The sequence below is a fragment of the Rhinolophus sinicus genome, linkage group LG18 (assembly GCF_036562045.2).
Source record: "Rhinolophus sinicus isolate RSC01 linkage group LG18, ASM3656204v1, whole genome shotgun sequence".
In the NCBI taxonomy this organism is placed as follows: Eukaryota; Metazoa; Chordata; class Mammalia; order Chiroptera; family Rhinolophidae; genus Rhinolophus; species Rhinolophus sinicus.
The window spans coordinates 15,799,213-15,824,979 of record NC_133767.1 but is presented as its reverse complement, the minus strand read 5'-3'; the positions used below and the strand labels follow the sequence as shown (position 1 = coordinate 15,824,979).

Genomic DNA, 25,767 nt, shown 5'->3' with positions numbered 1-25,767 from the left:
GTCCAGTTCCTGGCTGAGAGGGTCTCTGTGCCCCTCCTCTGGCCCAGAGCAAAGAGACACAGGAAAGAAGATCACCGTGTCCTTTATTTAAGTTAATCAGTGAAGTAAGTACCGTGCTTCCCACCCCCAGTTCTTCGTCTTGAAAGAGGCCAGAGGGTTGGAGCAGTGTCTCCCTCAGCTGGCTGACGTCTGCCCAGGCCCTCAGTCTAATCCAGGTCCTGGGAGCTGGGTGTGGGTGGGGGATGGGCCCTGCAGGCCCCTAGGATTTGGGACGTGGCCAGGTCCCGTGGGCCTGGGGTTTGCACGGAGGCCTGGGCAGGCGTCCAGCTCCATCCACCAGCCCCAGTTTTCCTGCATGTGGTGCTGGGACATTGCTGTGTTCGGAGGCCATTGTGCAGGTGCCCCATGAGCAATCCCCACTGGGCCCTAGGGTGCCCCAATACAGCAGCCACAGGAGGCTAGAGGGCAGGGCCACAGCAAGTGGTAGGTATCCCAGGTGGGCTGGTGGGCTGCCTGTAGGTGGAACATGGAGGGAGCACCCATCAGTCCTGGCTGGGAGCCATGCCCAGGCTTGTCCTGGCAGCCTCCCTGGCCTGGACAGCCCCTCCCTCTGGGCTCAAGATTCATACCATCCCTTCGGGTGGGAAAGGCCCCTGGGGACCCCCATGTGCGGCCACTCTTCTGGACCCCAACAGGGATCTCAGCGCTTCCCCTACCCCTGCTTTATGCTGACCAGTGGGTTCTGGAGAAGGCTATTGTGTCCTTCAGTAACTCAGTGGATGAAACAGGGTGAAGCCAGTGTCACCCAAATGTCACCGAGGAGGCAAATGGAAAAAGAGTTGGCCAAAAAGAGATTGGGCACAAGAAGCAATTGAGGGAGCTACATAGGCCCTGGGCAGACAGGGCCAAGCAGAGGCAGGGGGAGGCCCCCCCAAGGGGTGGGCTGGATGTGGGGCCGTACCCGAGGTGGGGGCCTCATTCCCAGGCCTGCGCGAGGTGGTGGCTAGGTGGGTTGCCCACGGGATGGTGTTGGGAATTGTAGTGGTCAAGAGGGTGGGGCCGCTGGGGCCGCTGGGGTCCGTGTCCAGGCCCAGCTCACCCAGGGCCGACCTGTTCAAGCTGCGGAGCCAGGAGCTGATAGCCGGGTGGCTGCGTGCCTTCTGCAGGTCCCCCACATTCTGGCCCAGCAGCGTCGTCACCTTGTCAACACTTAGGTTCTGTGAGGGAAGTGAGGGGGCCAAGGGGGGAGAGACAGAGGGGCCTGCAGGGGCCTGGCTTTGGGGCTGAGGGAAGACCCGGCAAGGGCAGTGCTTACCCGAAGAGTGAGCACGGAGGTGAGACCTGGCAGAACCAGCCTGGAGAAGTGACCTGGAGCCCACCCTGTCTGCACCTCTGACTTTGGGGTGCCTGTGGCCTAAGGGATCCCCGGCTTGGCCAGCCTGTGCTACTACCCCGCGGGACAGCCCACCTGCAGCACTTGGGGGTTCAGGTTGGTGAAGGTGTGGATGTCCATGGAGACATTGGCCTGGGCCAGGTACTGCAGCTCCTCCACTGGGGCACCACCTGGGGGCCGGAAGTGGTAAGAGGGGAAGGGGCGGGGCTTCTGGAGGAGGGGTATCTGCGCACAGGGCAGGGTCTCACCGAGGTAGGGGCGCATGAAGCGGTAGTAGGCGGCCGTGGTCCCGGTGCTGCCGAAGGCCTCTCGGGCTTTGGTGTAGAGCACATTCTTCCTGCTCTGGGGGCAGGAGGAGATATCCAGGGCCCCGGCCAGCCTGAGGAGGGGTGGGCTGATGGGTAGGCTGGGAGCCCCTCATCCTCTGGTCAGCTGGGCCTGGCCCTCTCTGCCCAGATCACAGCTGTTCTCTTGCCCTCTGTACTAGGCTGATAGTATCTCCCAAAATTTATGTCCACCCAAAACCTCAGAATGGGACCTCATGTAGAAATAGAGTCTTTCATATTTGTAGATGGAATCAAAGTAAGATGAGGTCCTCCTGAATTAGGGTGGGCTCTAAATCCAACAACTGGTGTCCTAAGAAATTTAGACAGACACGGGGTGGTGACAGCCATGTGATGACTGAGGCGGTGATGAGGCCACAAGCCAAGGAAAGCCAAGGATTGCTGGTAACGCCAGACGCTGGAAGAAGCAGGAAGGAACCTCCGCTGCAGGATTCAAGGGAAGCCTGGCCCTGCCAACACCTTAATCCCATACTTCTGTTCTCCAGATTGTGAGAGAATACATTTCTGTTCCTTTAAAATGCTCACTTTGAAGTACTTTGTTTCGGCCGCTGTAGGAAACTGACACAACTGCAGTGGCCAGCCCCAGACCCCTCCTGAGCCCGTCTCTCCCTCTAACCCTTGGTGAGCAGTGGAGCTGACCCCAAGGTGCAGTGGGTGTGTTGTGGGGGTGGGGCGCTCACCGGAACTCGGAAGGCTGGATGGCCTGGATCTGCTGGGGGCTCATCCAGCAGAGGCGGGAACCCCCAATGGCCACAAGCAGGGCACTGGTGACCCTGCCTTTGTGGTCCAGGAACTTCTGCAGGATGGCCTGGGGGCAGGATGGGGGTCAGTGGAGCTGGGGTTGTGGGGACCAGCGTCAGTGCCCCCCCCATTCCCACTGCTCTCACCTCCGTCTGGTTCTCCAGGGCCACGTCTGAGGCCAGCAGGGCCATGACCGTGTTTCTGGACGTAATGTTCCACTGGCCAATCTCCGTGAAGGAGTAGAGGTAGACCAGCGAGGTGATGAGCTGCAGCTGCTCCTCTGGGATGCCGCTCGGGTAGACCTGGGGGGGGAGGCGATCAGGCCCCCCCACCCAGTGCACCCCCCCACTGCCACCTGGTCCTTGGCGTACCCGAGCCAGCTTGGCCTTGACGACACGCTGGCACTCGGCAGGCAGTGGGTGCTGCAGCAGGGGGTCCAAATTGGCCCTGAGTACACGGCTCCCCAGGCAGGACTCGAGCTGCGAGCAGTCGTAGTGTAGCAGGAAGAGGTTGTCCTGCAGCGTGGCCGCCGTGATGTTGCCACGGATGCACGGTCTCCCTGTGGCCAGGGGTGGGGTGGGGTTGATGACCCCGCTGCTCAGCCATGGGCCTAGCTGACCACCGCTGCTGAGTTTGGGCCCCACCTCACTGGTAACCCAGACCTACCCTGATTCTCTCCCCAGGCTGGACGCCTAGCCAAGAACTTGGCCCAGAGAAGAGTGAGTCAAGCCCAGCCCAGCCCTGGCCCCGAAGGCCAGCCCCACTGCCTCTAACCTACTCGGGCTGGATGCAGCTCCCTGGACCATACTTGGAGTCTTGGGTGCCCTCACCCTAGTCAGGAGTCCAGAGCAGGGGAGGTGCATTGTCCCCAGACCATAGTGTCCACTCACCTGTGCCCCGCTTGGGCCGTGAGGACAGTGACTTGGCTTTGGCTTCGAGGAAGCTGGTGACAAAGCGCCTGGCATCCCGCTGGCTGAGTGTCCCTGTCCGGTACGTGGCCACCATGCTGCCGAAGAAGGCCAGGCCCACGGCCTGGCAGGGGGACTGGAGACTCCACACCCTGGGGCCACCTGGTCCCTCCTCTAACCCCACAGATAGAAACCCTGTGATGGCAGTGAGTGGGGATGCCCCTCGGGAGTTAGAGTAGCCATACGGCCAGCCCTCAGGCCTGGACAGGCTGATAGAGGGCCGGCGGGATGCTGCTCCCCGTGTCCAGGGCCAGCTCGACTCCCCACCCTGTCCCAGGGCACCGTCCTACCTCCTGAACCTGCATCCATAGGCTTGGGCTGATGTAGGCAGCCAGGGGTCCCAGAGCCTGCAGCCCCTCCAGGTTCCAAGAGCTGGGGGCCCTGGTGTATAAGAAGGGGTTGTCAGGTCTGGGTCTGGAGCAGCACCCCAGCCTCTGGAGGCTACCTGCTCTTCCTTGAGTGCACCGTTCCCAGGGTCTGCCCTGCTGGAGACACCTCGCCTGCCCAGAAGAGACTCCCACCCCAGGCTTCAGGGCATGGGGATGGAGCGCCCAGCAAGTATTGGCAGCACCATAAACCTGTGCGCCAAAAGCTACAGGGCAGAGTGGGGCTGTGAGCTGGGTCAGAAGTCAGAGGTCAGCAGGACTGTGGAATTCAGAGACCTCCTGGGCCCAAACCCCGGGCTGTCTCTTGTCTCATCTGCAGGAAGGGGGGCCTGGGCAGAGGGGATGGGGCCCCGCCTACCCGAGCATGGTCCTCCCTCTGGCCAGCAGTGTGTTGAGGGCGGCCTGCTGGGCAGGAGTCAGCCGGGGGCAGCGCTGCAGGTTCTGCAGCACATGGGGGTCTGAGGCCACAATGCTGGACGCGTCCATGTCACACACCAGGATCCCAAGGAGCAGGAGGTCGGAAGTGCTGAGCCGAGGGGGCGGCCCTCCCTGCAGGACAGCAGGTCAGCGACAGCCTGGCCCCATGGCCCATCTGCCCATCTTGTCCCACCCAAGGGGCCTACCAGGCAGGCCAAGGCCAAGTGCTGGAGGGCAGCCCTCTGGTCAGGCAGGTTGGCCAGCAGTTCCGTGTCCCCCTGAGCTGCACGGCGGATGAAGGCCCGGCAGTCGGCTTCCCTCACCTGCGCCAGGCTGCGGGCAGGTGGGGGGCTGTCGGGAGGATGGGGCCAACCAGGGGTCCTCTGGGGTGGCCCAGGCGCTCCTGGGGCGCTGCAGTCCCAGGACCCGGAGGAGACATGCCTAGTCCACTGGCCAGAGGCAGGCACGGGGGCAGTGGGGGAGGGGCACTCACTTGTAGAAGAGCAACAGGTCAGGTGGGTGCAGCGCGAAGTCCCCCTGGAGGCCACGCCGGGCAGCCAAGTTGGCCAGGCAGCTGAGCTGGGCATGGCGTATGGCGTGTCACTCCCTCGCCCAGCCCCCTCCTCTGCCACCTTCCCCCCCATCAGTGTGGGGCCCTCAGCCAGAGCGCCCCTCCACCCCGCCCCGCCCCATGTCCACCCGTTCCCTCCTCCCACCTGCCCGCTCTGTGGCCCCTGGATTTCACGTCTTCATTTTCTGCCTGAACCTCCACATCAGAATGGTCTCAGAACAGGTCACGCCCAGCTGACACATGACTCTCCCCGCCCCCACCAGTCAGGCCGGCTGCCCAAACCCCGCACGAGTGCACCACGGCCAGCTCATCCCAGTGTACTCCTGCCCTGACGTTTTGTCCAGCTTGGCCTACTTTGGGGTCGTTTCAAATTTATTACTAGTTTTATACTAACTTTATTATGAGACAGAATAATATCTTCCCTCCCTCCTTCCTTTCTTCTAACTCAGAGCAGTCCATGCTTGGGTCAGCTGTGAATCAAGGTGGCCCCTCTCAGAGCCCAGGTTGGGGAGAGGCCAGCAGGCTAGAAGATCCACCCCAGGGGCACCAAGTGCCAGATGAAGGCCAGATGGACAAGTCCTCACCCAACAAAGAACAGGAGGCTGAAGTCTGGGGGCCACTGGCTAAGAAGTCCTGGAAAGGGTGCAAAGCAGACTGCACTGGAGAACCACCCAAGGAGGGACCCCCGACCTCAGAGGGCAGGCTTCCGTCACCTCAGCGTCAGCCTGAGAGATGCTTCGAAGGTGGCTGTGGAGTTGGCAGGTTGGCTTAGAGACAACCACGTGCAGTGTCTCCAGCACGGCCCCCTGCAAGTGAGCTCTCTGCATCACAGCTGTGTAGTCCTGGACTTTGCTGGCCTGTGTCCTCTGCTGGGGAAGCCCTCGCTTCCGACCCAGCTCCAGGGTCTTCGCTCTCGAGCCTGCCCTTACCCTCGACACCCCAGCCCGATAATGCCAACCGAGGCTGCTTACCTGCCAGGCTTTGAGGAGCACCTGCTGCGATGCCATCCTCCTGATCAGAGCTGAAAGCTGGTCCTGGGACAGCTGGCTGGCTGGCTGGCACCAGAAGCCTTGCAGGAGGGAGGTGTTGGCACTGGGCAGAAGGAGGCAGGTGATGAGGGGTGGAGCTGGGGGCGGCAGGGGCAGCCCAGACTGCAGCATGCGGGAAGGAGGCCAGACTCCCAACACCAAAGAAATGAGATCCAGGAAGTATGGCGGGCAGGGCCTTGACACAGGCAAGACTCCCGCTTCCCTCCCTCCCTCCCTCTGTCCCCCTCCCTGTGTGTGTCCAGTTCAGGGGTGGACCCTGCCCAGGTACTGGGTCTCTGCTTCCTTGGGAGGACGATCACAGCAGTGGCTCAGGGTTTGGAGGCGATGAGACCTGGGTACCTGCTGGGCGACCGCAGCCAGTTCCGTTTCCTCTATGAGCCTTCCTCACTGTGTGAGTCTCATAAAACCCGTGCACGGGGGTGTGTGTCTTGTGGGACTTTAGCCTGGGCCCTGATGCTCCACCTTGGGCCTCCAGCCCTGCCTGGTCAGTCAACTGATTGATCAGTTGATTGACGGCTGATCGGTGACCTCCAACAGCCCCCCCCCCCCGGGAAAGAGAGGACAGCTGAGCCTAAGCACGAGACCCTGGAAAGGGCACGGAAACAACACAGAGTCTGTTTGGGACCTGAGAGGACCACAGGGCCTTGGGGCAGAAGAAGGAAGCGTGAGGACTCAGGACGAGCAGTGAGCAGCAGTGATCGCCTGCCAGGCCGAGGGGCAGTGTGAGCAGTGGCTTAGGAGGGACCGCTGTGATGGCCTGGCACAGGTCGTCCTGGCAGAAAGGCGCTGGGGAAATGGGCAGCGGGTACGGGACAAGCTGGAGAGGAGACAGGAGGTGATAGGCCAGCCCCATGGCCTCTCCCCACCAGCCACGGCCAAGGGGCACAGACAGGTGCCATCCAGAATGACACAGGATGGGTGCTGTGGGGGGACCCGCTCTCGGCCATGAGGGCATAACTCATGCAGGACACCGGATGCTCTGGGCCATCTCAGGGCAAGGTGGGTGAGTGACCTGGGCAGGCAGGGCCAGGCCCTACTGGTCAGCGGCCCCACCACAGCCACTCCTGGGCCATTGAGTGCAGACCCTGGAGGTGGTCCCTCCTTCTCACCCATCCCCATCCCCCAGGCCTGTCAGGGGATCAGCTGCAGGAAATACGGTTTGTGGACGCAGAGCCTGCCAGAGGGGCTTGCACTCACCTGGCCCATGTGTCGGCCCTGCTGGCATCTAGTCCTTCCTGGGAGAAGCCCTCAGCCTGGGGACGAGAGCGGTGGGCCATGAGCCACACGAAGAGGATGAGGCCTGGGTTTGCCAGGGCACCTGGAACAGAACATGCCGTGAGCAGCCACCAGTTCCCTGTGCCCGCCTCACCCCGGCACCTTGAGGCTGAGCCCTGTCTGGGAGGGAGCACGTGTGGGAGCATCCGGCGTGGGTCTGCCCAGGGCTCCCTGTGTCCTGGGTGGGTCTGTGACCGCCCCACCACAGTGACCTTGGAAGCCACGTGGTGCTGGTCACTTGTATGGCAGCCTGGGCCCGAGCGTGGTGTGTGCGTTTGTATGTGCGTATCTGAGCAGGTGAATGTGCGTGTAAAAGTATGTCTAATCGTACACATCTCTGTCTGACCCTGCATGTGTGTGTTCCTAGGGGCATGTACATGTGGTATACACATGTGCGGTGGCGTGCACATGCCCGTGGTAGCGTGCGTGCCCAACACAGCACACCTAGTATGTGTTTACTGGTGTGGCTGTGTGATGATGTGTACGTGTGTGTAGCTGCTGGTGTCTTTTGTGGGTCTGGAAGTATGTGCACACACATGTGATGGCATGTATGTGTGTCCACATATGTGTGATGACGTGTACATGTGTCGGCAGTATGTACCCATGTGTGCAAGTGTGTAAACTCCTCCCTCTATCCTCATGGCTCTCTCCTTACGGTCTGAGCCTTGAGACCCCCACGCAGAGGGATTGGGGTCAACTGCCACATGCTCCTGAGCCCCTTCTAGCCATGGTCTCCCCTTTTCCCCGCCTCGTCCCTGCCAGGCCCCCCAGGCCCAGTACGCTTGCCCTCCTTCCCTTCCCTGACCCCAAGCTGGCCAGGGGGGCACCCTGGGGCAGGACCCCTGAGTGTAAGCTCAGGAAGACTCCATGGCTGGAGCGTGAGCCCCCTCCAGGCCTCTGCCGTGATTTGGAAGGTCATGCCACCCTGGGGAGCCCCTTCCACGATGCGGGTCATCTCACCTGCTCTGGGGCCCATGGCTGTGTGGTGTGCACAGGTTGTCCTGGCGGAAAGGCGCTGGGGAAACGGGCAGCGTGTACGGGACAAGCTGGAGAGGAGACAGGAGGTGATAGGCCAGCCCCACCGCCTCGCCCCACCAGCCTCGGCCAAGGGGCACAGACAGGGGTGCCGTCCAGAGTCACACAGGATGGGTGCTGTGCAGGGCGGGCAACCTCAGCCTGGCTGCAGCTTTGTCTCTGTCGTCGGGCAACCCTAGGCAAGTCTACAACGTGGGCCCTAGGGGCACCACCCAACAAACAATGTGACTTTGGAACAAAAGGGCCTGCGGAGGGGGAGCTAGGCCTTTCTTATCGCGGGTCGGGGCTCAGGGGACCTGCAGGCTGTGGTGTCTCCAATGAACAGATCTCTTGACAGTTATAGGGGGGCAGGCAGTGGTGCCAGCGAGTCCCCACAGGTAGCTGAGGGACAGGCCTGGTAGCTTTCCAACCTGCCCTGGTGTGGCTGTGGCCTGGTGATGTGAGGCAGGTCCTTGAGGAGCCTGGCCTATGCTGCCCACGCCTGGGCACAGCTTTGCACAGTCTGACAGCTCTGGGTACCTGTGGGCCTCTGGACTCCACATGGTGCAAGAGCAAGACAGGGAAGTGACTGCCTCATGCAGGGGGCAAAATGGAGGCTCAGAGGGGCTCCACTACCTGCCCAGGGCTGCAAAGGCCAGACTCGAAACCTGTGGATCCAGATGGTCGTGGCCCCCAACCTGGCCCCAAAGCCTCACCTGAGCACAAAGACCTTCTGTGGTAGAGGGTGGTGTTCCCGGGCCAGGCGGCAGCGGTCGGGTGCAGGGGGTTTTAGATCAAGTGGCAAGTACTCCAGACACTAGTGTTCCAAGCCCGTCAAGCGTGTCAGCCCCCGCAGCTGAACCCCAGAGCACAGGTGTGGTACAAGGTGGGGGTGCCAAGGTTCCTGCCTCTCCCAGCTCATGCCTCTCCAAGCACCCTACCCGTGCAGCCACCCACTCCTGCAGTGACACCAGCTAGGCAGACGTGGAGGGGAGGGGCTGGGGCTGTGCCAAGTGACACTGCCGGCTTGGCCCCTGGGGCCCCAGCACAGCGGGCACCTGCTCCCCAGCAGGTGCCGGGGGACTGGGAGGCTGAGTGCACAATTGGTGGCTGTCCAGCGTAACCCCTTCCCACGGGGGTGCTGTGCCTCGAGGGTCGTGTGTGTTCATACATGTGCACCCAACTTCACCGTGTGCCGGTGTCTGCATGTGAGCACAGGTGCCCGTACATGTGCGCCTGGGAGCACACACATCTTCTGTCTGTATGTGCGTCTCCTGCGCAGACATTAGAAACAAGTGGACTCAAAGTGGCGCCTGGGTTTCGTGACATATATGGCGGTGTTTGTGCTGTGGGTGCTGGAGCAGAGTCGGGCATGTGCTCTACACACCTGTGTGCCAGGGACAGGGAGGGTGTGTGGGCGCTGGGCGGCAGCCTTGATGGTGAAGAGTGTGGCACACGTGCCCTGGGGCCCATGGAGCCCAGGATGGGGCCAATCCACAGGGCAGGACTCAGGCTGAGCAGGAGTGACTGCAGGACTTCTTGACCCAGCGATGGAAGCCTCTCCCCCAGCTGAGGTGGATCGAGGTCAGATGCCCCAGGCTGAACCCACACGCCCAGCTCCAGCTTTCATGATGTCCCGGTAGGAGCCTTAAGCCCCCATGGCCTGGATTCAGCCACTGGATGACCGCCGTCCGCACCACAGGGCCACACGTTCCCAGTGAGCCAGCCTCACGGTCAAGCAGAGGCACCGACCTGGGCCTGGGGGCCGACAACTGGAAGGACCAGCTGAGGGTTGCTCTTGGCCCCTGCACAGACCCCATGGGAGTCCAGATTTTGGCTGAAGGCTTTTTGGGGCTCTAGACACTGAGGGGTTTTGGGGGAGGGGGATGTCACATGGTAGTGGGACCTCCACCCATCCCAGGGCTGGAGACTCCCACAGGCCAGAGGGAGCAGGAGCAGAAAGCAGCCAGAGCGCAAGAGGCTACGTCCTCGTCTGCCCACGGCAGGCTTGGCTGATACGGCGGGCTCAGGCCAGACGAATGACCACAGCGACAGAGCAGTTGCTGAGCTGTAGAGCTGCACCGTTTTCCACACACTGCCTCACTGCCTCAGCCCCCTGCCCAAGGCACAACTGAGATGCCCATTTCACAGATGAGGCAACTCAGGCCCAGAAAGGCTGAGAACTTTCCTGCGGCCACACAGCAGTGAGTGGGGTGTGGGGTCAGACTGTGCAGCCGGGGCTGGGCACCTGTGTGTGAGCCCGGGAGTATGGGGGTGGAGGGCCAGGAGCAAAGGGGTAGAGGTGGGGCAGGTCTCAGCCAGGAGTTGACATGCCCTGAGATGGAAGGACCAGTGAGTGTTAGCACTGGAAAAAAGGAGGGTGTGCCGGGAAGGGGCAGGCAATGCTATCCCATGGCACCCTCTGTCGGTCGTGCCGGGCACATCACAGCAACTACCTGACCTACCAGTATGGGCATCCCGTGGCCCCTCTGCTCTGCTCCAGTTCCACCTGTTACAGATGAGGACACAGGCACAGGGAGCAGGGGCTGGGACCTGGGTCTCTGCAGAGGTCCCATGGTGGCAACTTCTGGCTCATCCAGTGGTCCCATGACCGGACCTTTATCAGCTGGTGAGAGGAGGGGTCCAGCCTAGCCAGGTGCAGGGACGTGGTGAAGGCCAGGTAATAGCCCTCCCATGGTGTGGTGGTGGGGGGTAGTGGCTCCACGAGGGACCCTGGTGAGACCAGATGGATGGGCCAGTGGTTTTGGCTGGGGGTCCTCTAGCTTCTCCCCAACCAGAGCAGCAGGGCCCTCACTGTATGGGGGGGACAGGTCAGCAGCCAGGAGCATGAGGTCCATTCTGGGTCCTGCTGGGGGACCTGGGACAGAGGTCTGCCAGTGCAGGAGGTAGGGAGTCTGGGCTCCCCCCACACCCCCATCAGATTCATGGTCACTTGCAGGGTTAGTCACTGAGCCTTTATTCCAAGTCCTGGAGCCCCGCTGCAGCTGGAGTGATGTGGGTGTCCTGGGAGATGGATGGGCGGGGCCTGGGCTGCCGCCCCCAGGCTGAGGTTTGATGCCTCCTGGCTGAGTGGGAGGATCCTGCAGAGCAGCACTTATGCCACGCCTGAGGGGACAGCCCAGACCCACCCCACGTGTGACGATCAGGATATGGGCCGAGGGGTAGGCCCATGGGCAGAATCCTGTAGAAGCCAAGGCACAGGCAGGGTCAGCCAGGCAGGGGCGAGTCAGGGTCTGCAGGTGGAGAGGGCGTAGCCAGGCTGGGATGATGGCACAGAGGGTCTGAACAGAGTGACAAGCAGGGTGCTCTGGGGGGTGGACTGGGGCCCAGGAGGAGCCCGCCCAGGCAAGGGCTGGCCCGGGTCCTTTCAGGGCAACTCTACGCAAGTCTCCAACATGGGCCCTGGGCGTGAAGCTTTGGAGTCAGAAAGGCATTTCTGGAGGACAGGCAGGCCTGATTTCCCCTGGGGGGCTGGTCCCACAGTACTGAGCCCTTCATCCTCCAGAATCACGGCGGCCAATCGGCCCCTCCTCAGACCTGGCCCCTGTGGCCAGGGTGGGGACTCAGTTCTCGTCCACTGGGACACCCCTGCTTTGGGATGGGCTTAGCCCCCCTCTGCCTGGGGGTCCCCGCCTACACCCCCACCCCAGCCCCACACTCTCAGTTGTCTGGCTCCAGTGTCCACTCTGACAGCCACTGAAGGCAAGAGGCGCGCTGCGCTTCTGTCTCAGGGGGCTGAGCAGGGGGTGGTGGGGGCCGGCCTGGCCCAGGCAGGGGCACGGAGGGGCTGCAGGGCCCAGGGCCCCCTTCTGTAGGCTCAGGGTCAGGGGCCGTCCTCAGGATCTGGACAAGCTGGTCCAGTGGCTGCACCAGGCTGCGGGGGCTCCAGCAGGCGTCAAGGGTGGGCACGAAGGGGTCCGGCGTGCGGGCCTCCACACACTCAGTCTGCGTGGGGACCCGCAGGTAGAAAGCGTGCAGCATCATGCGGAACGGCCGGTCCTCCCGGCCGGAGGCCTGCCCGTAGGTCAGGTCCCCCACAATGGGGTGACCAAGGGCGCTGCAGTGTACACGGAGCTGGTGCGTGCGGCCTGTGTGGGGAACGGGGGCCAGTCAGGCAGGGGCGCTCCTCCATGATCACCCCCACCATTCACGTCACACCTGGCACTGTCCCCCACTGCCACTTTGGAGTCTCGTGCAATGTCTGGGGACAGCAGCCCTCCCTGTTTCTTGCTACAGAGGATGTCAGAGCTCAGAATAGGAGTGGACTTCGGGGGTTACCTCTGGGGAGGGCAGGGCCAGGGTGGCACTCCCCAGGCCAGCCTTCCTACCGCCCTCACATGCAGGCCAACGAAACCCCATGTAGGGCAAGAGCTGCAACACGGGCTGAGTGGGCAGAAGAGGACCAGCTTTACCAACGATGGTTGGGGTGGCTCCGGGCAGGCTACTTCGCCTCCGTGCCTTGGTTTCATGCTTTCCTACATGACACGGGTGCTACAGTGTGCTACGAGAGGAAATGCTGCTGCTAGGTTTCCACGTCACCTGGGACAGGACACCATCCGCAGGCAGTGAGGGGCCTGGGCAACGCACCTGTGAGGGGCTGCAGCAGCACTTTGGAGACGGGGTCACCTGCATACAGCCCATGTTCCAAAACCACCAGCTCCGTGAAGCTTGGTTTCGGGTTCTCACAGCCTGTGGGGAGAAAGGCATGCTGTGACAGTTGGCCAGGCCAGCCAGTCCGCCCCTGCACAAGTCAGCTGCCCAGGTTGGCTCCACCCAGCCAAGGTCCCCCCTGGATGAAGTACACACTGAGGCCCCCACCCTCTGCCCGCCGTACCCTGGGTGCCCTCGATGCACATGGTATGGGCTCGACCCTCCGTGCTGTTCCTGCCGATGGCATAGCTGATGGTCATCCGGCTCTCCTGGATGTGACCCCGAACCTGCCGGACAGGGGAACCCACCTGACACTCCAGGTCTGCCGAAATGGGCTGAGCGTTGGAGTCCCCATGCCCCAGGACCAGCCAGGCCTTACCAGAGCCAGGTAAGCCTTGGTGACACGCCGCTCCTTAAAGCACTTGTACGCGCTGCCCGCAGCTGCCCTGTTCAGGGCCACACAAAGTGCCCCACTGGTGGAGAAGTCCAGCTGGTGGCAGAACCTGGCATGGAGAAGCAAGTCAGCAGTGGCTAGGTTGGGGGCAGCCACTTCCCTCCAATGGAGGCTGCTGGGAGCCGCCTGTGCTGTGCTCCCAGGTACCTGAACCCGTAGTAGGTGTCTGGGTCGGCTAGCTCAGGGAAGCGGTGCCGGAGCTGCTTTTGGAGAGTCAGTGTCTCCCTCCATGTCTTGCTGTCGATGCGCACGTCCCAGTGCTTGTTCACCACCAGGAAGTCATGGCTCCGGTACACGATGGACAGGTTCTCCATGCTGCCTGGCTCCATGGTGGGGGAAGGGCCTGCAATGGCAGGGCAAGCACGTGGAGTGGGGGGTCCTGGGGTGACCAGCCCACATCAGGGTCCTGCCCAACTGGGGTAGACATCCCCTGCTCCCTGGGACCCTGGGTCTGAAGCCCCCACGCTGTATGTCAGGCAAGCACGTGCACCTACTGTGTGCCTGCACCCATTGGGCTCCTTATTACCCTCACTCCTAAACCAGGCTGGACAGCGTCAGCTGGGATGGGGGTGTGGCCAAGGTCAGGGGAGCCACTAGTGCTTTGACTGTAGCATAGTCCCGGCCAGACCAAGGCCTTGGGAGTAGTCTTGCTCTCCAGCCCGCTCCCACCGACCCTTCCCTACATATCAGGAACGCGCGATAGGGCATTTTTCCTGAGTGGGGAGGGGGCCAAGAGGAGGAGCTGTTAAAGACCCTATGTCCCGAGGGCGACCCAGGTCAGCCGTGTGCAGGGGTGGGGGGAGCTGGGTGCAGGGAGGAGTCCATCCTCGCCCACCCATATCCCCCCACGCAGAAACCCCTTCCTCTTCCTCCCCTCCGCGGAAGTCCCCACCTCCGGCGTGTGATGAGCACAAGTCAAGGAGTTCCGGGCAGACCTCAGCTGCGAGCCCCTCCCGCGCTCCCGCCCACTCCGGAACCGAGCTGCAACCGGGCCGCGCCGTCCAGGGCCCCAATACCGCTGACTGGCTGTGGATCCAGCCCCCGCGTCGCCACGCCTCGCGACCCAGGACCCCGGAGCCGTCACTCGGGCCACCGAGCCGCGCCTCTTGGGACCCAGGCGGCACTCGCGGCCCCGCCCACGGCCCGCCCACGCCGCCGGAGGGGCGACAGTGCGGGCCAATGGCGAACGCCCGGGACCCGCTTCTCCGACTTCAGTGTTGACTCGGCCCCGCTCGGCTTGCGCGCGCAGCCCCGCCTGCGCCCCGCCCCACCCGCTGACCAATAGCGAGCGCCGCCGGGCACGCCGGCCGTTGATTGGCGGCGCCGGGACGCTGGGGGCGGGAGAGGCGCACGGTTGAGGCGCGGGAGGTTTGGAGCTGGCGGCTGGTCCCGTAGGTGCGCGCGGATATGGAGGACTACGAGCGGGAGCTGTACGGCGTCGAAGACGACTTCCACAGCCAGTTCGCGGCCGAGCTCGAGGTGCTGGCCGAGCTGGAAGGTGGGTCAGGGTCCCGCCGCAGCCGAGACAGGGTCCTGGCCCGCCCCTGGGAGCCTGCGAGGGCTTTTGTGAGGAGGGGAGGCGAGCGGAGGCCGGAGGCAGCAGCGACCTGAAGCGGGGGGTAGGGGGCGCGTCCGAGAGAGAAGGGCCTTGCAGCGCCGCTGCCTGTGTGCAGAGGCCGGCTGCCTTGATGCGGGTGCTGTGAATCTTCTCTTCCAGCAGGTACAGCGGCCCTGTCACCCTCCAGGGGCCCCCAGGTGGGCCCGGGCCGGCTGACGTTTGAGGAGGCCATTGCTGGAGGGGACGCTGCCACTCCCTGCTCCCCAGGTGGACCTCCAGGGAGCTGCAGTGGCGGTTCCAGGAAGAGGCCGCTGGCCACCCACGTTGAGGACAGGCCGCTACTCCAAAGTACGCCCACAGGGGCCCCTGGCACAGGAGCGGTGTGGGAGGCATGGGAAGCGCCCCTGTTCCTTCTCAGAGTGTGTGTGTCTCCCCAGCCCCCAGGCTAAAGCGGCCCAGGCTGGAGGCAGTCAAGAGGCTGAACTTCGGGCGGGATGAGATGGAAGAGCCGCTGCTTCCTGAGTCCCCCTCTCAGTACATGACCCCCCCACAGAGTCCCGAGGTCCCTGCTGAGCTGTGGGGCGAGGGGTGTGTAGCTTGGGGCACAGGTGTCTCAGGGGAACTTGGAAGGGTCTCATTCCTCAGACAAGGTCCTGAGGCCTGGAGCTGGGCACCTGTGGGAGGGCTTGGTAGCTGAGGGTGGTACCCTCGCCTGCGGGTAACAGGAGGCAAGAGTCCCAAGACAACCCGGTCCCTTCCCAGGCCCGTGGATGGCGGTGCTGACGTGAGTTGCATACAGGCCTCACCAGCCACCCGAAATCCCGTCCTGAGGCGACCCCCTGCCCTGGAGGACTACATCAACGTGACCTCCACGGGTGGTGACCGGGCCTTTCTGGTGCTTCGTGCTGACCCAGTGGGCACTGGGGTGCAGGTGGGTACTGTGCGGCCATAAACAGGGGGCGGGGAGTGGGGAGGCTGGCCATGGCCCTCCTGTGGGGCTGGCGGGCTTGATTCTGCCCAGGAAAGGGTCCTGGGTATCATGTCCACACTGGAACATGGAGACGCCTCAGGAAGTCCACTAGGACTCCATTGACCTGGCTTCCTTCCTCCCCTCCCCGTTCTACCTTTCTTCTCTTTCTTAGAGCTACTCCCCTTCTAGTAGCTTTTCTCCTTAGGGTCCCTGGTTAGAGAGGGGGCTCCTCCATCTCTTAGCCTGCTGATGTTAGGGAATGCCACCCAAGTCCCTGAGTACTGTTGGGAGGAGGGCCGTGGGTAACCCTATGACCTAGGAGGGGGTCCAGAGGTGACTGCTACTCTTTCTCCGCCACAGAGCCCTTTACGGGACATCCGGTGGCGTGACCATGGCCAGCTGGACCTGCTGGGTGTGTCCTTCGCCTCTCTGAAGGAGCAGGTCGACAATGAGGTGGGGTCTGCTGGGGTGCACTGGGAGGGGAGGGGTGGCTCTAGGGAGATCATGGCCGGCTGAGCCATCCTGATCCCACCTCCTGCAGCGGCGGCAGCGATTGCTCGAAGAGGCCCAGCAGCTGTCGGATACACTGCACAGGTGATGCAGGGGCTCTTCCACCTGTAGGGCCCTCAGTGGTTCTTGGGCTGCTGACCCCCAGCCGCAATTCTGGGCAGGGGGTGGTCCCTGCATGTGGCTAAGACTCGGGGGCTCAGGGTACAATGTTCTCCAGCCTCAGGGCAGAGGAGGTAGAGGAGGAGGCCCACCCTTTGGAGGCCCGCGAGGAGCCGGCCCACAGCCAAGATGACTCCCAGCACTGCCTCTGGGTAGACGAGTTTGCACCTCAGCACTACACAGAGCTGCTCAGTGACGACGTGAGACCTTGTTCTGGCTCAAGTGTGACTGGCTTTCTTGTTGCCAAGGAGGGGGAATTCTGGATCCACCAAACTGTATATCAACAGCTCACAGGGCTGTTCGGATGGAGGGCGGGGCTCGGCTCTGATTTGCCCCTCACTGAATTGTAGATGTGAAAGTAGGCTGGCATACTGCTGGTTACCTGGGATGTTGGCTGGGGACCTGGGGCACGCTCTGCCTGGAGCCTAGTTTCCTTTCCTGCTCCCACAGCAGCTTATGCCCCTGGGATGCCCGTGGGGGTAGCGGGGGCTCCTGGAGGATTCAGGACCAGGGCTGTGGGGACACAGCCCCTCTGTGAGTCCTACTCTGCCACTCACCGGCAGGGTGATTGGTGCCAGTCACTTACTTGCCTGGGCATCCCTGTTTGTGTCCCTAGGCTAATGATGGCACTAGGGGGAGGCATGGGGAGTCCTTGGAGCTGGTGGTCCCCTCAGGCAATGCCTCCCTTCCTGCAGTTCACGAACCGCTGCCTCCTCAAGTGGCTGAAGCTGTGGGACCTGGTCGTGTTTGGCCGAGAGAGGCCGGCCCGGAAGCCCAGGCCCAGTGTGGAGCCAGCCCGGGGAGGCAAGGAGGCCACAGCCTCTAGCAAGTGGAAAAGCCACGAGCAAGTGTTGGAGGAGATGCTGGAGGCTGAGCTGGACCCGAGCCTGCGACCCCGGCAGAAGGTGAGGCCCATCTGGCTGCACTACATGCACCTCTGAGCCCAGGGACTGGATTCAATGGTTGGCGCCTTTGCAGCTTCTGGGGGCCACAAGGCATGCGCATTTACTGCCCCCACGGCTGTGGGTATAATAACATTAGGGTGTCGGTGTGGGGTGTCAATGACATGAGTGTGACTTGGGTTGTTCTTTTAATGACTCAGGTGAAATCAGCGTCTCTTGAAGGGCCCTGCATCTCCCAAAACATAATCATGGTGGTTTCAGGGATTCAGTCATGTCAGTGACGGTTGTGTTCCTGTTAGGTTTCTCCATCACTTGCTTCGTGCAGGGCTTTCTCATTCTGGAGCACTGACTCTGAGCCATGAGCATGCTGGGATTCTTGTTTGGTGACAGGTCGGGTGGGGGGGACATCCCCTAGTATCAAGCCTCATGGGACAGGATTTTCAGCCCTGTATTTGGGCTGGGAACTCCCTGGGGTGGTACAAGTTGTAGGATGTCTTCATATATTTTGGCTGCAGGTGGCACTTCTGTGTGGACCCCCGGGGCTGGGCAAGACCACCCTGGCCCATGTGATCGCGAGGCATGCTGGGTATTCTGTGGTGGAAATGAATGCGAGGTAAATGGAGGGGAGGGCCTGGCCTCCAGTCCTCTTGTCTGTCCTGACGTGTCTGGTGGAGCCTGGGACACGGGTGGATTAAAGGGGGGGCTGTGGTCCCTGGGACACTTGTGGTGCACCACACCACACCCTTCTTTGGGTCACTGGAATTTGGGGAAGCCATGTTGCGGGGTCTCCTTGTGCAGTAACTTTGAGTTGTAAATGTGGCAGCTTGGCCCTGGGGGACCGTCATGCCAGGGACACTGGCTGCTGCCCTGCTCGAGGCCACAGGTGCCCTGATGGTCCCTCCCCTGCCTCACGGTTCCAGTGATGACCGCAGCCCTGAGGCGTTCCGCACGCGTATTGAGGCGGCCACACAGATGGAGTCGGTGCTGGGTGCTGGTGGGAGGCCCAACTGCCTGGTCATCGATGAGATCGATGGGGCCCCCACGGTGAGCCCCCTGGGTGTCTGGCCGGTGGGTGGGCGGGTGGGTGGATGGCATTGGGGCTGTGGCTCATTGCATCCGCTGCGTGTCCCCCTAGGCTGCCATCAATGTGCTTCTCAGCATCATCGACCGCAAGGGCCCAAAGGAGGCGGAGCCTAAGGGCCCGGCCATACCGGCAGGCGGGGCGCGGCGGCGGCGGGCAGAGGGGGGGCTCCTGATGAGGCCAGTCATCTGCATCTGTAATGACCAGTGAGTGTGGGGGGGGGTGGGGGGCTGAGGGGACTCCACTGGGCCCGGCTTCCACAGGATGGCGGAGGGCCCCTGGGCGGACACAGCCCTGCCTCACCCCGCCACCCACTGGGCCGAGGTTGGGCTATGGCATGAGTGCCCCCCATGCATCTATCCCTCAGGTTCGCACCCTCCCTGCGGCAGCTGAAGCAGCAGGCCTTCCTGCTCCATTTTCCCCCCACGCTGCCCTCCCGGCTCGTGCAGCGGCTGCAGGAGGTCAGTGGGGGCCAGGGAGGTGCATGGCTGACGACATGGGGGGGTCATGGCCCCTGTCTCGGTCCCATCTCCCCCTCCCTGTCCCACTCCTCTCATCCAGGGCCCCATCCCCTGCTGCCCGTGCCCCTCCCCAGATGGCCCAGATCCAGGTGAGGGTGACTAGATCACTGGTCTCTGGTGGTGGCTGGTCCGTAGTGGGGAGCGAGGCCAACCCACAGGATCTGCAGCCTTCTCGCCCCCGCCCGGGATGACAGGGTGAGAGCTGCTGCTCACCTGTTTCTAGGGAAGTTTCTAGGGAAGTAGTGGTCACAGGGTGTGATTCTGTGGGGGTGGCCACTCACGCTCCTGTCTCCCGCAGATCTCCTTACGGCAGGGCCTGCACGCCGACCCAGGAGCCCTGGCAGCCCTCTGTGAGAAAACGGACAATGACATCCGGGCCTGTATCAACACTCTGCAGGTGGGCGGGGGGGAGGCAGCTGGGGAGGAGATGGGGCAGGAGGCAGCTACCTCACCCCCACACCCTGTGTCCAGTTCCTGCACGGGCGGGGCCAGCGGCAGCTGAGTGTTCAGGCTGTGCAGACCGCACGAATTGGCCTCAAGGACCAGCGCAAGGGGCTCTTCTCTGTGTGGCAGGAGATCTTCCAGCTGCCTCGGGCCCAGAGGTAGGCAAGGTGGGCAGAATGAGTGGGCGGGACAGCCTCGGCCTGGACATCGGTGGTGCCCAGCCCTGGACACCAGACCCTGAGTGTGCAGGCTGCACCCCCACCTTTGCCAACAGAGACCCAAGACTGCTTAGGCCCTGCCTTCAAGGCTGTATCTCGGTCTCCCCCACGGTCCCTCCTGGGGACCGCCTCCGGTCGGGAGGGTGCTGTCAAGTGGAATAAGTGGGCGGGGGCTCCACTCCAGCCTCAGCACCCCCTCTGCAGGCACCACGTGGGTCAGGACCTGACTCTGCCCACCCACCTGCTCCTGCTGGGCGACGGACTCCCAGGCTCAGGGCCCCACGCTGCCAGCGCACCTCTGACCATGGCCGCACAGCGGTTCTACCGCATCCTGCACACGGCCGCGTCGGCAGGCGAGCACGAGAAGGTAGTCCAGGTAACCGCACTCTCTACCTTGAACTTTCTTTCCGGGGTGGGGGGAGGCAGGAGCCATCTAGGAGTGTTCGCTCATCCCCAGACAGTGAAGAGATATTCAGATGGTACCCCGCTGGAGGAGAAGCAGGTGTGAAGGGAGTGAGGTGCGGCAGACTCGGTGTGTCAGGGAGACCTCTGAGGGGACTATGAGCAGGACAGAGTCACAGGAGGGGCTGGCCAGTGTGTGGAGGGGAACGACCAGCATAGGCCATGCCAGAGAGATGGTGGGCGGGGTGGGGAGGTGGGGTGTCATTTGATTGACGGGATTACTGACTGCCTGTTGGGAACTCATGAGGGGCAGCAGCAGCAGCTGGGCAACCTGACCCAGTGGTTGGGAGGGGCCTGATTCTGGATATGAGCTGCAGGAATGGGGACATTTGGGTTAAAGAGCAGAGAGAGTGAGATTTTGGGCTGAGCAGGTTGCAGATGCCCCCTGGCCCCCAGAAAGCCTGGCCTAAGCTGCCTCCTTACCTAAGCTGCTTTGGGTGAGCAGTGGGGGATCTGTGCCAATCTGGAAATCCACAGTGCAGAGGGCAGAGCGGTGGCGAGGAGATGGGTCGCTCTGTGAATGGGGGGGGGCAGCTCTGCCCTCAATTCTGGTGGATAGACTTCCTTTAGGGAGGACTTGGGGTAGGGAGTTTTCTCCTGCACTTCTCAGCGTCTTGGTCAAACCAGAGTGGGGGCAGTGAGTGGGCCTTCCTGGCTCCCCCTCAGGGTCCCGTGGCCACTGGCTGGTATGCGCTGCTATGTGAGACCCCAGAGTTGGCAGGGCAGATGGGCGGTGAAGGGTCCCAGTGGGTGGTACTTGAGCTGTGGTGGGACCATGAGGCTGGAGGGGCTCAGGGCCCTGCTGTCCTCAGGGCCTGTTTGACAACTTTCTGCGCCTACGGCTGCGAGACTCTAGCCTGGGCACTGTGTGCGTGGCCCTCGACTGGCTGGCCTTTGAGGACTTGCTGGGCCAGGCGGCCCACCACCGCCAGAGCTTCCAGCTGCTGCGCTACCGGCCCTTCCTGCCCGCCGCCTTCCACCTGCTGTTCGCCTCCAGCCATGTGCCAAGGATCGCTTTCCCCAGTAGCCAGCAGGAGGTGCGCCCTGCACCCTGCCCTTGTCCAGGCCGGGGCCAGGGTCCTGGGTGGGGGTGGGGGGGCAGAATGTGAGGGTGTCCTGGCTGACCTGGTCCTGGTTCATCCTCCACTCCAGGTCCAGAACCGGATAAACCGGGTGCAGAACCTGATCCAGACGCTGGTGTCAGGCATCACCCCGGCCACGCGCAGCCGGACCACCCCCCAGGCCCTTGTCCTGGACACCCTCTGCTTGCTTCTGGACATCCTCGTGCCTAAACTGCGCCCTGTGAGTGCCACCCCCAGAACGGGGGGTGGTTTCCGGTGACCGGGCCCCTGGCCATGCTCAGTGTCCCTGTGTGCCGCCCACCTGCACCCAGGTGAGCACGCAGCTGTACAGCACCCGTGAGAAGCTGCAGCTGGCCAGCCTTGTGGCCACCATGATTGCCTATAGCCTGACCTACCGCCAGGAGCGCACGCCCGATGGGCAGTACGTCTATAGCTTGGAGCCGTGAGTGCACAGCCCCTGGAGTAGGGGTGCCGGGGGGCTGGTCTGGGAAACTAAAAGCATGGTCTTGGCGAGGTGTGAGTCCTTCCTCATCTGTCAGGTTGGGGGGGGGTGTCAGTGCTAGCTCAGCTCTTGCCCAGATGTGACGGGTGGGTTTGCAGGTTGGGTATAGCCTCAGTGTCCCCAGGAGCTGCCCAGGGGACCCTTGAGCTCCCCAGGGCTCTGTTTCCCCATCCTGAGATGGTCCCGTTGCCCAGCGAGGGCCCCAGTGTGTCTGGGATGCAGATGGTCCAATGCCAGTGGCAAAGAGGCAGTGACGGGCTTTACTGAGCACGCAGCCAGCCTGAGCCCCGGTTCTGCCATGTCGTCTTATCCTCCCTGCTGCAAGCCCGGGGGAGGTCCCTTCTCATGCCCACAGCAAGTGGGGAAACAAACTCAGGGATAATCCCTCTGCTGGCCTGGGGTGGGGCATGGCAGAGCCAGAGCTGCCGCTTGTGCATTTGGGCATTTGATGTCAGTGTGGTGGGTTGCCCCCACCCCTGTCCCCACTGAGTGGGTGTCCTGCCCCACCCACCCTGAGAGCAGGAACGTGGAGGAGGTCTGCCGCTTTCCCGAGCTGCCTGCCCGAAAGCCCCTCACCTACCAGGCCAAGCAACTCATCGCCCACGAGATCGAAGTGGAGAAGATGCGGCGGGCAGAGGCCTTGGCCCGCGATGGGGACAGCGCCCAGGTGAGCCCACCGGGGTCGGGGCACAGCAGGGACACTGCCCCTGGAATAGCCCTGCTGAGTTCGCTCTCATCACACCCACTTCCCGCAGGTGGACGAGAGTCCCTCCAGGGCCACAGGTCCACAGGAGGAGGCTGCGGGGGAAGGAGCACCGCCACCCGCCCCACGCAGCCATGAGCAGTGGCTGGAGCGCATCCTGAAGAGAGCTGTCCAGGAGGACCAGGTGTGAGGGTGGACGGTGGCTGCGGGGGTAGGGCCAGGCCGGGGTGGGGGCGTCGGCCAGAGGGCAGGGCTGGGTGACCTTGGCGTGGGCAGCTTGTAAGCCCCGAGGGGCCTGCCTATAGGTGCAGCTCCCTGGTGCTCAGCAGGATGGGATCCACCTGGGCCCAGTTTCCCATCTGGGCTCTGCTGGCACCTCCTGCCCTGGCCTTGAGAGAGCAGGTGGCCATGAGGGACAGGGGACATTGCTGAGTGGCTTAGCACTGAGTGCGGGGAGGAGGCTGGGACAGGTGTGTACTCCCCAGCTGGGGCCACTGCTCAGAGACGCCGTGAGCCCCCTCCCCTTGTGGCGGTGAGTGTCCTCCGTGAGCCTGACCATCTACCCCCTTCAGCCGGAGAGGGATTTTTTCGGCCGCTTGGTTGTCAGGAAAGCAGCAGCCCCACATGCAGGTGTGTGTGTGGGGGGGTGCTGGGGGGAGCGGTAGAGGGAGGTGCTGGGGTCAGGCAGAGAATCAACTCTGTGGCCCCCACAGAGGACGCAGCCCCTGCGACAGACTCGGCCGAGCGGCGCATGGGCACTGCGGTGGGTAGGAGCGACGTCTGGTTCCGCTTCAAGGAGGGCGTCTCCAACGCTGTGCGGCGTAGCCTGCACGTCAGGGAGCTCCTGTAGTGAAGCCACACTGAGCTCCCGGGCTGACGCCGGAAGCCGCAGTCTACTCCGGACACCCCAGATCCATGCCGGATGCCACAGGGCTGCACCAGACAGCCCAGTGTTCATGACGGACACCCTGATCCATGCCGGACACTCCAGGGTCATGCTGGACGTCCCCAGGTCCACAATAGACACCCTGGCATCGGTTTCTTTCTGTTAGAAAATGTACAGAAGCACAGACACCCTGGAAAGTCTTTATAAAAGTCACACCTTTACAGTTAGTTGTCCTCTTCACAGAGGCGGGGGCCGGGGGCTGGGCCTCACAGAATGGAACACTTGCCCTTCTCCACCCATGGGTTGTTCTTCATCAGGTCAGGGCTCAGGAAGGGGTCCTTGGGGATCCCATCCTCGATCCACTTGAGGAGCCTGTGGGTAGGGAGGTTGGGGTGAGCAGGTGGGCACCTGGCCCCCCAGAGGTGTAGGAGTGTGGTCTTGGCTATGGAAATGAGCACAGGGCAGAGAAATGAGATGCAAATCAGCGGCTGGCCCTGGGTGGGGTGGGGCCAAGGCTCCGGGGTCCTGGGGACTCACTCAGGGATGGTCTTGGATGACATCTCCCTCTTGAAGGCCAGCTGGTACTTGAGGCTTTCCACCTCCTTCTTCATCTGGGGCACGTCCCACTCCTCCATGCCGTCAGGGGCTTCGGAAGTAGCCAGCCTGGGGCTGGAGGACACAGGAAGAAGCAACAGTCGGGGCTGCCAGCCTACAGTCACCCCCCAGCTGCTCCTTCCCCACTGGTGAGCCCCACTCACACACTGACCCCCCCAAACCCCTGCCTGGGGGAGTCCCTGGTGCCACACCACCAGCCCCGCCACTTCCCCAGGTCCACACAGGCAGGACCGGGGTACAGAGCCTGGAGCTGAGGCCCCACTAATGAGGCCCCATGTGCCTCCCCCTCCCCCCATGGGGCTAATTAACTGCAGAAGAAACTTTCCACCCCGAGCGCTGCATCCCCACCTCATCAAAGTCTCAGCAAGGCTGGGCCTCTGGGTTGGAAAGGGAATGGGTCTTGTCCCTGCTGGGAAGCCGGCAGGACCAACACACAGCAGATTCCCAGGAGCCCACACCCTCCAACTGGGAGGCCCACTTCCCATTCCTGATTGCACAGGTGCAGCCCAGACTCCAGCGAGGGGTGGGACCCTGCCTGCCCCCCTCCAAGTGTCCCCCTCCCCCGCTTTGCATGAGCAAAGCCCCCACTGAGGGCAAATTAATCCTGGGCTAGGAGGATTTGGCTGAAATTTGCATCTCTGGCTGGGGGTGGGGGTTGCTGAGGCTCTTGGGGGTCAGAGTGCACAGCTGGTCCAGGACTCAACAGTGGCAGCACAGTGTCTCCCCTGCAACTATTCACAAGCCATGTGACCCCGTTTCTGCTTGTAAACCAGCCTGGCAAAGCCACAGGTTGAGACCTCTCAGGAGATCGAGCAAGTTGGGGGCTGATGAGGGCAGTCCCCCACCCCAACCCACTCCAAAGTCTCGGGGTCCCTCACTGCCCCCAGCCGCTGCCCCCCATCACTGAGGCTGGGAGCCAGGGGACTGGCTTCTGTGACCTTGGGAGAGTGGGCAGGGGCTGACGGGTAGGACTGCTGCCCTCAGGCTGTGGAGGGGCCCCTGGTGGAGGGTCTCAATCCTGTGGAGGGGGAATGGGCCCCGGTCTTCGCTGTGGCTGGGGAGAGTGTTCAGACCAGGGGATGGTGGCAGGCTCAGTTGGGGGTGGCGAGAGCCTATGGAAGCAGGGCGTCTCTGAGGGACAGCAGGGAGGAGGGGCCGTGCAGGGGCTTCCCTCCCAGAGACCCCAAGTTCCAGCACCCCCACCCCCAGCGCAGGCTCTCACGTGGACAGCCATGTGGGGGAGGCATCCTAGTCCAGTGGCAGCAGTGGCCCTGTTTGCAGTCCCCTCCACTGCCATCTGGTCCTACCTGTGTGCAGCCACCACCGAGCCAGCCACCGGCCCTGGAAGCCCAGCCCATGCCGCCCCCAGACACGCTGCTCGGCGGGCACTGCGGGTGGCGCGCACGGCGCAGCATGGACGCAGCTCCCCTCCCCATCACCCCGCCTGCAGATACTGGGTCTGCCTCCGCCCATCGGTCCTGGCCCCTTGGGACATGCATGGCAGCTGCCCTCGGCCAAAAGACAGTTGGGCAGGGGTCTCCTCGGGTTAGGTCTGCCCAGGTCGGCCCAGTGGGACCTGGGTAAGACTCAGAACCCTGGGTCTCAGTACCCTGCTCAGCACAAGGCCAGTTCATCAGACCTACCTTGGGTGGTGACCTCGAGGGAGAGGTGATAACAAGGACCAAGTGATGAAGTGACCGTGAGGGCGCACTGATGGTGAGTGAGCCAGGCACACAGCCCAGCAGAGCCCAGCCCAGCAGGTGCCCCGCCCACTCCTGCCACCTGGGGCCAGGCCCTGGCACCGCCCCCACCTCTACCCGCCCTCTGAAGGGCTGGGCTGACCCCAGGGACTCAGCCTGGCCCAGCCAGCT

At 63.0% G+C, this 25,767-nt stretch overlaps 4 protein-coding genes across 11 annotated transcripts; 1 reads left to right on the top strand and 3 right to left on the bottom strand.

The window, feature by feature from the left end:
* Positions 1-66: 66 nt before the first annotated feature.
* LOC109460652 (mesothelin-like protein) lies at positions 67-10,999 on the bottom strand. 4 transcript variants are annotated; one of them, XM_074323082.1, is made up of 17 exons: positions 9,546-10,999; positions 8,875-9,432; positions 8,105-8,190; positions 7,067-7,187; positions 5,792-5,912; positions 4,743-4,828; positions 4,456-4,582; positions 4,191-4,381; positions 3,737-3,827; positions 3,369-3,510; positions 2,850-3,037; positions 2,625-2,780; positions 2,418-2,545; positions 1,642-1,772; positions 1,469-1,563; positions 962-1,217; positions 67-513 (listed from the first exon to the last, which is right to left on the bottom strand). In XM_074323082.1, the coding sequence occupies exons 3-17, from the start codon at positions 8,118-8,120 to the stop codon at positions 260-262; spliced, it is 2,103 nt and encodes a 700-aa protein (XP_074179183.1). In that variant the 5' UTR covers positions 8,121-8,190; positions 8,875-9,432; positions 9,546-10,999; the 3' UTR covers positions 67-259. The 4 variants fall into 4 exon arrangements, with proteins under 4 accessions (XP_074179183.1, XP_074179182.1, XP_074179185.1 ...); XM_074323081.1 differs by having other exon boundaries at positions 8,875-10,999; XM_074323084.1 differs by lacking the exons at positions 8,105-8,190; positions 8,875-9,432; positions 9,546-10,999 and adding an exon at positions 6,209-6,686 and having other exon boundaries at positions 7,067-7,167.
* A 119-nt stretch (positions 11,000-11,118) lies between these two features.
* RPUSD1 (RNA pseudouridine synthase domain containing 1) lies at positions 11,119-14,497 on the bottom strand. Of its 3 annotated transcripts, none has more exons than XM_019756249.2 (6): positions 14,300-14,497; positions 13,431-13,626; positions 13,209-13,332; positions 13,014-13,116; positions 12,767-12,868; positions 11,119-12,267 (listed from the first exon to the last, which is right to left on the bottom strand). In XM_019756249.2, the coding sequence occupies exons 2-6, from the start codon at positions 13,610-13,612 to the stop codon at positions 11,840-11,842; spliced, it is 939 nt and encodes a 312-aa protein (XP_019611808.1). In that variant the 5' UTR covers positions 13,613-13,626; positions 14,300-14,497; the 3' UTR covers positions 11,119-11,839. The 3 variants fall into 3 exon arrangements, with proteins under 3 accessions (XP_019611808.1, XP_019611807.1, XP_019611809.1); XM_019756248.2 differs by having other exon boundaries at positions 14,176-14,491; XM_019756250.2 differs by lacking the exon at positions 14,300-14,497 and adding an exon at positions 13,778-13,996.
* A 21-nt stretch (positions 14,498-14,518) lies between these two features.
* On the top strand, positions 14,519-23,502 carry CHTF18 (chromosome transmission fidelity factor 18). Of its 2 annotated transcripts, none has more exons than XM_019756245.2 (22): positions 14,519-14,781; positions 15,004-15,189; positions 15,279-15,429; positions 15,604-15,772; positions 16,172-16,264; positions 16,353-16,405; positions 16,539-16,680; positions 17,176-17,385; positions 17,898-17,995; positions 18,303-18,426; positions 18,518-18,669; positions 18,831-18,924; positions 19,283-19,381; positions 19,456-19,586; positions 19,851-20,022; positions 20,921-21,145; positions 21,261-21,410; positions 21,502-21,632; positions 22,215-22,359; positions 22,448-22,579; positions 22,968-23,025; positions 23,109-23,502. In XM_019756245.2, exons 1-22 carry the CDS (start codon positions 14,691-14,693, stop codon positions 23,243-23,245), a joined length of 2,943 nt encoding a protein of 980 aa, XP_019611804.2. In that variant the 5' UTR covers positions 14,519-14,690; the 3' UTR covers positions 23,246-23,502. The 2 variants fall into 2 exon arrangements, with proteins under 2 accessions (XP_019611804.2, XP_019611803.2); XM_019756244.2 differs by having other exon boundaries at positions 15,001-15,189.
* On the bottom strand, positions 23,468-25,695 carry GNG13 (G protein subunit gamma 13). Of its 2 annotated transcripts, none has more exons than XM_019756252.2 (3): positions 25,540-25,695; positions 23,819-23,950; positions 23,468-23,653 (listed from the first exon to the last, which is right to left on the bottom strand). In XM_019756252.2, the coding sequence occupies exons 2-3, from the start codon at positions 23,914-23,916 to the stop codon at positions 23,548-23,550; spliced, it is 204 nt and encodes a 67-aa protein (XP_019611811.1). In that variant the 5' UTR covers positions 23,917-23,950; positions 25,540-25,695; the 3' UTR covers positions 23,468-23,547. The 2 variants fall into 2 exon arrangements, with proteins under 2 accessions (XP_019611811.1, XP_019611812.1); XM_019756253.2 differs by lacking the exon at positions 25,540-25,695 and adding an exon at positions 25,204-25,335.
* Positions 25,696-25,767: the final 72 nt, after the last annotated feature.

Bases quoted from the DNA above. Each gene is read 5' to 3' on its own strand.
- LOC109460652 (XM_074323081.1), bottom strand. The intron at 3,511-3,736 runs GTAGGACGGTGC...TCCCCCTGCCAG, and splicing joins TATGGATGCAGGTTCAGGAG to GCCGTGGGCCTGGCCTTCTT. The intron at 3,038-3,368 runs GTGAGTGGACAC...CCCTGGCCACAG, and splicing joins ACGGCCCAAGCGGGGCACAG to GGAGACCGTGCATCCGTGGC.
- RPUSD1 (XM_019756249.2), bottom strand. From the start codon at position 13,612: ATGGAGCCAGGCAGCATGGAGAACCTGTCCATCGTGTACCGGAGCCAT. The intron at 12,869-13,013 runs GTACGGCGGGCA...TTCTCCCCACAG, and splicing joins GTGCATCGAGGGCACCCAGG to GCTGTGAGAACCCGAAACCA. The intron at 12,268-12,766 runs GTGCGTTGCCCA...TTCCCCACACAG, and splicing joins GCTGCTGCAGCCCCTCACAG to GCCGCACGCACCAGCTCCGT.
- CHTF18 (XM_019756244.2), top strand. From the start codon at position 14,691: ATGGAGGACTACGAGCGGGAGCTGTACGGCGTCGAAGACGACTTCCAC. The intron at 14,782-15,000 runs GTGGGTCAGGGT...CTTCTCTTCCAG, and splicing joins GGTGCTGGCCGAGCTGGAAG to CAGGTACAGCGGCCCTGTCA. The intron at 16,406-16,538 runs GTGATGCAGGGG...AATGTTCTCCAG, and splicing joins CTGTCGGATACACTGCACAG to CCTCAGGGCAGAGGAGGTAG.
- GNG13 (XM_019756252.2), bottom strand. From the start codon at position 23,916: ATGGAGGAGTGGGACGTGCCCCAGATGAAGAAGGAGGTGGAAAGCCTC. The intron at 23,654-23,818 runs GTGAGTCCCCAG...CCCTACCCACAG, and splicing joins TCATCCAAGACCATCCCTGA to GCTCCTCAAGTGGATCGAGG.